Source organism: Sapajus apella, unplaced genomic scaffold (genome assembly GCF_009761245.1).
Source record: "Sapajus apella isolate SASKATOON/1434 unplaced genomic scaffold, GSC_monkey_1.0 scaffold25, whole genome shotgun sequence".
Classification (NCBI taxonomy): domain Eukaryota; kingdom Metazoa; phylum Chordata; class Mammalia; order Primates; family Cebidae; genus Sapajus; species Sapajus apella.
The window spans coordinates 8,317,970-8,329,044 of NW_022436965.1; the positions used below are offsets into that span (position 1 = coordinate 8,317,970).

General features: G+C 44.3%; 1 protein-coding gene and 1 pseudogene across 2 annotated transcripts; one reads left to right on the top strand and one right to left on the bottom strand.

Annotated features, from left to right (window-relative positions):
• Nucleotides 1-5,650: 5,650 nt before the first annotated feature.
• LOC116559948 lies at nucleotides 5,651-8,254 on the bottom strand (annotated as a pseudogene). Its single transcript, XR_004272709.1, has 4 exons — nucleotides 7,783-8,254; nucleotides 7,571-7,586; nucleotides 7,068-7,147; nucleotides 5,651-6,419 (listed from the first exon to the last, which is right to left on the bottom strand). The product of XR_004272709.1 is annotated as an uncharacterized LOC116559948 (transcript).
• A 719-nt stretch (nucleotides 8,255-8,973) lies between these two features.
• Nucleotides 8,974-10,278, top strand: LOC116560038 (transmembrane epididymal protein 1-like). The gene is given in 3 exon segments (XM_032291217.1): nucleotides 8,974-9,101; nucleotides 9,103-9,336; nucleotides 9,641-10,278. Coding segments are annotated over 3 exon segments (906 nt in total). The 3' UTR covers nucleotides 10,185-10,278.
• Nucleotides 10,279-11,075: the final 797 nt, after the last annotated feature.

The window sequence follows — 11,075 nt, forward strand, 5'->3', positions numbered from 1 at the left end:
CGGTTCCTCAGACCCCAAAGAACACACACCTGCTCTCCACAGAGCATCCCTGAAGCCTTCCTCATGTGGCTGAAGGGCAGATGTGCGTACCCCTCATCTTTCCCACTATCAGGGGAATGGTGGGCTACAGAGAAGGCACAGGACACTGACAGGTCTTGGCAGACAAGTCCCCCTTGTCAATCTCTTGCCAACTTCTATTCCTTGCATGAGCTGAAGCTGGGAATGACCACAGGCTGATGGCGGCACTGACTCTCACCTCCATTTCAAACTCCTGCAAAGGCGCTCCAGCATCACCCCTTGGAATGACAGTGGGACTTCCCACCAATACTTTTGTTACTAGCTTCTGCTGAAACTCAGAGACAAGAAGATTGGCTACTGTGAAGATCTTATTTCAAATGTTTGTTGAAATGAATACCAAAAATAGAGAATGACAAGCTACAGCTCCAAAGAAGGTCTGCTCCCGAGCCATGCCCAGAAGACCAGTGCTGCCAAGAACAGAGCATTTGATGAATTCTTAAGCAGCTTGCTGGGAGCATCTTCAGACTGGGGAACCAGGGAAAGAAATGTCTTTGAAAAAAGAGTGACTTGAGGATGTGGATGTGGCAGGACACTCACACCACCTGGGAGGTTGTAACGAGGAGGGGAACAGCGGGGGCATTCAGCCTGGGGTCCAGTCCAGAACTCATTCTCCCCCAGAACTCATACTCCCCAGGACACTGAGGTCCTTTTATGACAAAAAGGAACTTACCCTGCTGGGAGTTGCCTTTGGCAATCCCAAACCTCCTTATTTAAATATTAGCACTTCTCAACTTCTATCTCCAAGTGTATTATTTAAAAATAAATAAATAAATGTCTGTATTGATCCCCACTCTTCTTTTTGCCCCAAAATTCCATATCCCAGTAGAAAGTCTCAGAGATCTGCTTCTTACCAGCTTAAGAACTAGAATAAAGAAGGAGAAACAGAAATAGATGTGAGAGACACTAACCACCATTATTTGAGCACATATGATGATCCACTTCCCTGCCTATTACCATACAAATCATTTGACCTTTGCAATTCTTCTGAGGAGTGGATGGACAGAGCTTCATTTAACTTATAGGGAAAATGAGGCTCAGATTGATTGAGAGATTTTCCCATGAAAACACAGATGGAAGAAACAGGATGGGTACAACTTGCTTCTCTCAGAACATTCCCTGGACTTTCCTGCCAGTGCATACATACATTGTATGTTCCAACTAAAGGGCCACTTTTTTTTTTTTTTTTTTTTTTTGACATAGGGTCTTGCTCCACCACTCAGGCTGGTGTGCAGTGGTGTGATCATGGCTCAACCTCAACCTTCTGGGCTCAAGTGATCCTCCCACCTCAGCCTTCTGAGTAGCTGGGACTACAGGCATGCATCACCACACTTGCCTGGCTCATTATTTATTTATTTTTTGTAGAGAAAGGGTCTCGCTATGTTGCCCAGTTGGCCTCAAACTCCTGGGCTCAAGTCATCCTCCTGCCCCAGCCTCCCAAATTGCTGAGATTACAGGTGAGAGCCACTGCACCAGACCTCCATTATTCTTAAAAGAGCAACTGTCACCTAACTCCTGCATCTGGCCGCTCAGATGACTCCAAGGCGGGAACAAGCGCATCGTCCTGTGTCAGTTGGAACTTTGTACCTCTTTTATGACATGTCATAGTCTTCTCCCAGTGTGGCCTCCTGTGTACATCTTACTTCCTCTCCTAGAAAGTGAAATCCTTAAGAGCAGTTACAGTGTCTTATTCAACTGGGTATGACCCAAAGAATTTCAGAGAAGCATTACAGAATTTTCTTGCTCACAGACACATGTTTGTTGCATGAGATACACAGAGGCATTGCAAAAGGTGAAATATCAGATACGCTGGTACCACAGCCCCTTGTTTGCAGCTCAGATGAACTAGATCTGAAGGTTCGCTGTCACCAAAAGCAAACGCTGGTCAATTGCCAGAGGGCATCTACCCCATCCTGGCTTCTGCTTCAAAGTTTCTCCTAAGTCCCAGCCGCAGCTCTCTTGATCTTTCCCTATTTGCTCATTAAAGTTAATTGGGGACATGAAAAGATCCAGAACCAAATATTTCATTAAGGCCAGGTCTTAATGCAGCAACTGCAGACAAAACAGGTAAAAATAGGGCAGAGGTTCTGAGTATGAGACCAGCAAATGTGACACCTGTTTAAGCCTCAGGCTCTCTGTTCATGGACTGATATCTTCGGTCAGCTTGGGGGATGCTGAGAATATCAAGGGAAGACAATTATGTCTCTTTATAGAAATATTTTAAAAATTAAAGGAGCTCCCCAGTTCTCCTTCTTGAGGTATTACAGAAATAACAGGCCGGGCACAGTGGCTCACACCTGTAATCCCAGCACTTTGGGAGGCCGAGGCGGGCTGATCACTTCAGGTCAGGAGTTTGAGACCCCGCTGGACAGTATGGTGAAACCCCATCTCTAGTATATATACAAAAATTAGTCAGGTGTGGTGGCACACACTTGTAGTCCCAGCTATTTGGGAGGCTGAGGCAGAAGAATCAGCTGAACCCAGGAGGTAGAGGTTGCAGTGAGCCGAGATCACTCCACTGCACTCCAGCCTAGGCAGCAGAGTGAGAACCTGAAGAGAACAAAGAAAGAAAGAGAGAAAGTGAGAAAGAAAGAAAAGAAAAAGAAAAGAGAAGAAGAGAAAAGAGAAGGAAGGAAGGAAGAAAGAAAGGACGAAAGAAGGAAAGACAATTTCTGTAAAAAGTCCGGTCTACAGTCCTGAGAATGGACTAAGATACCAATTATTAATATCAACCACCATTTTCTGAGTTTTTATGAGGATTGCGGTAGTATTTTTACATAAATTATGTCTTCTAATCCATACAGTAACAGTAACCCTCTGACGTGAGAGAGGTTAAGCTACTGGACTGAGCTCTTACAACTACTGAATGGCAGAAAACATGGCAAAGGTGAGGTTCCAACCATGGCAGAGTAGTCCTAGAGTCCGTCCCACCAACCACCACCTCACACTGTTGCTTCTTTTTTTTTTGAGATGGAATGTCTCTGTCTGTCACTCGGGCAGGAGTGCAGTGGTACGATCTTGGCTCACTGCAACCTCCACCTCCCAGGTTCAAGCTATTCTCCTGCCTCAGCTCCTGAGTAGCTGGGATTACAGGCAGGTGCCCACCACCATGCCTGGCTAATGTTTGTATTTTTAGTAGAGGTGGGGTTTCACCATGTTGGCCAGGCTGGTCTCGAACTCCTGACCTCAAGTGATCCACCCGCCTCGGCCTCCCAAAGTGCTGGGATTATAGGCTTGAGCCACCACGCCTGGCTACGCTGTTGCTTCTTAGGGTATCTCAAAATGTTCTTGTCTTTCATAACATGGAGAAAAGACACTAGCCAATAACTGCTGCATTTGGTAGTGCTGCTCTGTGTGAGATGCCAGTGAGGTAAGGTCTTGATGTTAACTAAATCTCATATATGTAATTCATTTATTTGAGGAGCAAAAGAGTAGAGGCTTCACACAAACTATTGGTGCTATGAGAAACCAAGGATGTCTGTGCTTGTTACGTGCCTATATGGTATGTCAAGGTTCTTAAGATCCAATGGGATTGTTTGTAAAGTTTTACAAAGCTGGAGCTGTAGGAGTGAGAAAGGCTGAAAACATAGGACATCTCAGGCTTCTCTAACCTTCAATTCTAACACACTTATCTTTGTTTTAGGGGAAATTTTAATTCTAGTAAATGTACGTTACTCATTCCTACAGAATTCTTTTTAAAGGAAGAACTGGGGTCCAAAATATATCAGTAAGTCTAAATACATTAATGATCACAATAAATTTAAGTATCTTAAGTTTCTTTGTCAAAGTAACACAGATTTTCTGAATAGCCTCAACTATAGTGTAAAACTAGTATTTAAAAGACAGATTCTTAAACTGAAGGGGCACAAAAAGGCTGAAAAATAGGCACTAAAATATACTAGGTAAATAATAAAAGAAAGCACATGCTGTAATGCTAATATCTGACAAAAGAAAATGAGATGAGAAGCATTAACAATTAAGAGTGACAAAGATATTTTCTTTCAATTGTATTCAATTCACCAAAAAAATATAAGTTATGAATCTTAACGCATTGACAATGTGGCATTTTATTTATACATATATAAATATAAGCATTAAATAAATGCTGATAGAAATAAAGAGAAATAATACAGAGCCATGGTCAAAGAACGTAATAATATATTCATTTAAGAAATTAGGATATCATATACAAAATTAATAAATATTATTTTTAAATTAATTTTGAAGATTTGAATTAATTATTTTGAAGATTTGAATACTGCTCAAGGAACATTTATTAAGGAAAAAATACATTCCCCTGCTCCCTACCACCCTGCCCAAAGCAGAAATAACATCAACATAGAAAGAATGGTAAAAGGAAACAAAACAATTTATTTGGAAATTAAGACATTCTTCTAGGTAACTTTTGTGTTAAAGTAAAAATAAAAATGGAAAAACTAATAGGAAGTGAATGGTAACGCCATATATCAGAGGCTCTAGATTACAGCCAGAGTAGAATCAGAAGAAAAAGAAAATCTCTTCCAAACCCTCCAGGGACTATGATTAAGGGGTGGCTGAGCTAGTTGCCCTTATAGGTTCCCCTAACATTGCCAATTCCCCTGAGCCTTCAGACTTTTTCAACTAGAGTGGCACTATCCAATACAGTAGCCACTAGCCCTATGTGCTAAATTTAAATTAATTAAAATAAAATAAAATTCAGTGTCTCAGTTGTTCTGGTCACATTTTAAGTACTCAATAGCCACAGGTGGCTAGAAGTTATTGCATTGGACAGCACACACCATACAAAATTCATCGTAGAAATCGAAAGTTCTGTTTGGCAGTGCTTCTCTAGTGTTTACCAGGAACTTCCAAAATGTCAATTCTACTGACTGCAGGCCACCGACGGGCCAACCTAGCAAACTTTACATGCTACTTCTATTTGCTCAAGCCAACACATCAGATTCAGAATCTCAGGGAAGAAAACTCATATTGATAAATGTGGCTCAGTCAGATCTTCAATTTTACTTTGCATGGTCAAACAGCTTTAGGGTTCATTCATATCCATCCTCCCCAAACTCTGGCCAAAACTGGTTGGTAACGTCTCATAATTATTTTAGTGTATCAGTTTCCTCTCCCACCTCAGACCAGGTCTTGTACATCCTTATTTGGGATCTACTCTTGTTGTGGTCCTGGAGGTAATTAGGGAAGTGGGAGTGGATCCTATAGAGATCAGCATCCCATGGGGCTGACATTCTCCCAGGCATAGTCATTGAAAGGTGTTTATACAGAGGGAAGGTGTTCTTTATGGTGGGAAGGGGGGTTTCCTCAATTAAAAAAAGAGGTCATAGAGGATTAAGGAGTTCAAAGTTTTCAGCCTGTCCAGGCACGGTGGCTTACGCCTGTAATCCCAGAACTTTGGGACGCTGACTCAGGTGGATTACCTGAAGTCAGGAGTTCGAGACCAGACTGGCCAACATGGTGAAACCCCGTCTCTACTAAAAATACAAAAACTAGCTAAGCATGGTGGTGCGGGCCTGTAGTCTCAGCTACTCACGAGGCTGAGGTGGGAGGATCTCTTGAGCCTGGGAGGGAGAGGTTGCAGTGAACTGAGATTGTGTCACTGTACCCCAGCCTGGGTGTCAGAGTGAGACCTTGTCTCAAAAAAACATAAAACAAAGTTTTTAGCCTCACCTGTTTCTCCCTCTCATATCTCAGGATGTCATTCCTTCTCCCACTAGAGCACTTAATTTAGTCTTAGAGACTGGCATGAACAAGCATTTGATTGGCTCTGCCACTGTACAAGCCATATAATACAGCACTTGATGTAATCATTGCCATATCTGCCATGCAAACAGAAGAAATGAGGGATTCCTTCAAAGCTGGCATAAAAGTGTTTTCATTTTCCACCCATCTTCTGAATGGAGAATTTAAGGCCTTCAATTTTTCTTTTCACTCTGTACACTCCCTTGGACAGCACTGTCCAATACAACTTTCTGCAGTGATAAAAGTGTTCTCTACCTGTGCTGGCCTAGAATATAGCAGTCACTAGCCACATGCGGTTTTTGAGTAATTGAAATGTGGCTCATGTGACTGAAGAACTGAATTTTAAATTTTATTTAGTTTCAATTAATCTTAATTTTAATGTAAATAGACACGTGTAGTTAGTGGCTACCAGACACATGTATCTAGGGCACCAAAAGGAGTTAGCTGACCCAAAATTTGTGTAATCATTATTGTCACCATCGTACCAATTTTTCAAAGCCACTTCCTCTCCCAACCCCCTGCCCTCACTTGCACTTCCGTCTGTGCAATGATGGTGTAATTGTGATGCCTCCATAACTTAGAGATGAAATGCTTCCTTTTCCCTGGCAAGGAGGTTATCCATGTATTTTTCAAGTGTGAGAGCAACCTCGTCCCAGAATTCTCTCTTGAGGGCCACTCTTGAGGCCACCCTTGATGTCTGTTACTCTTATCAATCATTGACCCAGAATTGCACACTCAAATGGGGTAAAACTGTTAAGTGTTAACTAAAGGAGCCATTTAAAACGATCTTGGCAGGGATGCTAACATACCCAAGGGTTAGCAACAGTGAAGAGCCATTAACCACACCTACGCACAGGGAAGCTGCTGACCAGACCTGAGGGTTAGCTCTAGCTACAGGAGCTGGCCTCCTGCTGGAGCTGGGGCCCTCTGTAGGTGATGCAAACATTCTCTGCACTCAGCAGAGAGGCTACCTGGGAACGGCTACATCAGACCCACCCTCCTTCGGCTCACCACCCTCCTTCTTTCTTCCTGTGCCTTCCTTTAACAAACCCAAGCAGAAACCAGAGTGTGAAGAAGGTTGTCACTGCCGTCCGTCAAGTGCAGCCTCCAGAGGCATAGAGGGTGGGTAAGGGTGGAGGGTGGTTCTAGAGTAGCAAACAAAACATTTCTCTGTTGATGCTATTAGAGTAGCTCACCCATGTTTGAACTATTAAGAAAAAAGTCTGGACAGATGAGTCCTGGACTCTGACCTTGTGTCGATTCCCCATAGAAATGCCACCTGTGAGTTTCTGATGAAGGCAGCTGGTTTTCCGTCGCCTGGAGCTGTTTCCTAATGAGACAAAATAAATTATAAACATTAATGATGACAAATACGGTGAGGAAAACTTGAGCAACCAAAGTGGGACAAATTAAAAAGGTGATTTTGAAAGAATCTTTAGTAAAGATTCTTATAGTAAAACATAGCAATGGGTAGTTTTCTTTTCTATTATTATAGTTTAAGTTCTGGGGTACATGTGCAGTTCGTGCAGGATTGCTACATAGGTATTCACGTGCCATGGTGGTCTGCTGCCTCCATCCCCAGTAATGGGAAGTTTTCTATGACATGTCCAGAGATGATTCCTTATACCTTCCCCACAAACAAATCTTCTTATTAAAATCCTCTAAAATGCATTCTACACATCACTCGGCATGACACTCTCTAATTCCAAATAACTCTTTCACATAGGCTTGTATATTTCGTGTGTATGTGTACTACACTTTTAGTGATACTGTAATCTCTGTGAGGACAAGATTATGTCATCACCATTAGTAAATTCATCTTTACTGGATTCCTGAGGACCTTCTTGCTCACTGGAGCATTTCATGACGCTAGATACAGTGGTAAAGGCTGTGCTTGGGGCCCCATGGGGCCCCTTGGGACTATAGGATGGTGCTTTGGGGAGACAGGCGTGGGGGGAGTCTCACTATGGAGTAGAAGGGCCTCCTTGGCTCCTTTGGTCAGTCTGAGTTTCCCCAACAAAACAGCTTTCCTGGTACGCTGTGTTCAGGCTCTGGAGCTGCCTGGCAGTTCTGCTAATCATTCACCACCTTTGGCTTCTTTCTCAGCTACTGTGGGCAGTGTCTGGTTTGAGATGGGTGATTACTATCTTCAAAGTCCTGAGATTAGGATGTTCGTGGTTAAATGAACAACACGTAGCCTTGATGCCTGGCCAAGGAGGGGGACTGGACACCACAGATAGAAGTTTATTTGGGGCTATTTATTCTGCATCCATTTCATTTTAAGCCACAAACATCTGGTGTTCTAGTGCACACTTCTGCCCTCCTCCTCCTCTGACTGTGGACGCCCCTGTTCCAGTTGTCAGGGGTTAAATAGGGTATATTTTGAGTTCAAATGATTCTCCTGCCTCAGCCTCCCGAGTAGCTGGGATTACAGGCACCTGCTACCATGCCCAGCTAGTTTTTGTGTTTTTAATAGAGACGGTGTTTCACCATGTTGGCTAGGCTGGTCTCGAAATCCTGACGTCAAGATCTGCCTGCCCTGGCCTCCCAAAGTGGTGGGATTATAGGCTTGAGCCACTGCGCCTGGCCAAGTAAGGAGCCTTAAAGGATGCATGAGGGTTTGTGAGTAACCTAGGCCTTCTCTGCATAATCTCCGTGCTCAGGCACCTCTCTCCTCCTATTCTGAGCATTGAACAGGGGCAGAAGGAAGCAAGTAATTAGAGAAAGGGACAAGTATGACCAGAAGGTCCTCAAGGACCCCAAAACAGAACTCCTGAGACCAGAAATTCCCACAGGTGCATCCTAAAAAATATTTATTTTTATACTTTGGCAGAACTCAATTAGTTCCCAGTGTACTAGAATGAAATGCAACAATGAGACCTACCTCACTAAAAACCTAGGCTCCTATCCAGAATTTTCCATTCTGTGGGAGCAGTGGGCAGAAGGAGATGATAAAAGTAGGTAGAACTTAGCTCTGTATATATAGCCCAAAACTCCAGGGGCCTGTGAGGGAAAGGAGGGCAGAGAGGTCCTGAGTATTGTTCACTCTTCAGTCAGAGAGACCTCTATTCCATGGGGAAGTTCATTGGCCATTTTTACCCAGAGGTATTTCTTTTCTCTTACGGACTATATCAGGCCACAGTGGTCTCCAAGGCCATGATACTCAAAGGCTGTCTCCTGTATCCTTTGTGCCCTCCCAGGAATAAGCAAAGATGTGCCAGGCTGTGGAAAATAGCCTATGGAGGATTACTGAAGATAATGACACGCTCTCTCTTAACATTGTATGTGTCTAGATGGCGGGATGGTACTGATGAGAAAGCAGATGCTATCAAGGTTCATGTACCCCAAAGAGTGGCAGCACCTCACCATGTTCATCCTCCTCACTCTCAATGGCTGCGTGGACTTCATGAGCAAGAATGTGCTGCCTCAGAGGTGTGTGGGCCTAGAAAAAGGTACCCTGGTCCTGATCATCTATGAGCTCCTGCTGCTGATGGTGTCACATGTTAGAGACTCAGAAGGGCTGGGTGCGGGGCTCGTGCCTGTAATCCCAGCACTTTGGGAGGCTGAGGTGGGCAGATCATGAGGTCAGGGGATTGAGACCAGCCTGGCCAACATGGCGAAACCCCATCTCTACCAAAAATACAAACAAATTATCCCGGCATTGTGGCGCGGGACTGCAATCCCAGCTACTCGGAAGGCTGACACAGGAGAACTGCTTGAATCTGGGAGGTGGAGGTTGCAGTGAGCTGAGATTGTGCCACTGCACTTTAGCCCAGATGACAGAGGGATACTCTGTCTGAGAAAAATAAAAATACTCAGAAAGGGTGGAGCTGCACGTGCACTCTCTGCTCATCCTGGTGGTGTTCCTGCTGTTGCTGGTGTTCACTGCAGAGCTGTGGGCTCCCAACATGTGTCATCTCCAGCTGATGGAGACCTTTCTGATCCTCATGATGGGCTCCTGGCTGATGCAGGCAGGCTTTATTCTATACAGACCTGTCTCTGGCTACCCATGGGAGGACGATGACATCAGTGACATCATGTTTGTCACCACCTTCTTCTGCTGGCATGTGATGATCGATGCCTCGTGCCTGTTGGGAATCTACGGCTTCTCTTCCTTTTGGCATCGTTGTTACGCTCCCAGCTTGAAGCTGACGGGGCCCAAGGAAGCTCCGTATTACGCAAGCCCTCCGGGACCCTTCTACAAGTTGCTGCAGGAAGTGGAGCAGTCAGAGAAAGAGGACCAGGTCCTCCTTTTTTCAAAGAGCTCCCCTGAGACAGAGTCTATAGTGGCTGGCACATCATCCACCTTGCCTTCCTCCTGTGGGCTCCTCAGCCACGAGCATGGCACCCTTTCTGGTCCCCAGTGAAAGGAATGGCCCTGAAGGACAGTAATTGGCCCTGACTGTTGTCCCTGTATCTGAGCATCAGACTGCTGAGGAGATAGGGAGAGAGAAACCTGAAGCGAGGGCACAGATGGGGTTATGTGGAAGTGGGAGAGGAGGAAGAGACCCAAAGGGGTAGGAAGGTGGCCAAGAAATATCCATAGCAGGAAGAGAACAATCAAAGGGAGGCCTCTGAAAAAAGAGGGTGGAGCCCAGCAGCGATGCCAGCACCAGCTGCCCATCCAGCTTTTACCTAAAGAATAAAGACTTCACAAATCAAGATTGCAATGATGGGTTCATTGTTGGCCAGCTAAGGTGAAATGGCGTAAACAGATGGAGTACCATTCACTTACCCTACCTGACTGAAATAAGAATCTCATATATATTTTTAACTTGGGTGGACTAGCATAGTTTCAGACTCTGCAAATAAAGTGAGAATTAAAATTTACATCACAGTTTTTCAAGTCTCCATAATCCAAACTTTCACTAAATGCCACCACACCTCTTACTCCTGACCTCTAATCCAGCCAAAGCAAAGTGTTTTTCTACTTGTTTAACGACCACTAGCCCCAGCAGTAATTTACTAGATCCTGATTTACTGCATCGTACACTTGAGCCTTTCCAGATTACACGCTCCATAAAACGCATCGGCAGTCACATTTTCACTACACGGTGTCATTTTACACTCAGAAATAAATTTCCTGTACCACTTACACCAAAAAGTCCTCCTCCAGAAAATTCTCATAAACTCCTTGGGTCTGGAGCTCTTGGGCAACTCATGTATATCTGCATTGCCCATGCTGCTGATACACTCTCCTTCACTCTGTATCTCATATTGCTCCACTCCAGGAGGTTTTGCCCCACCAACTACAAGGA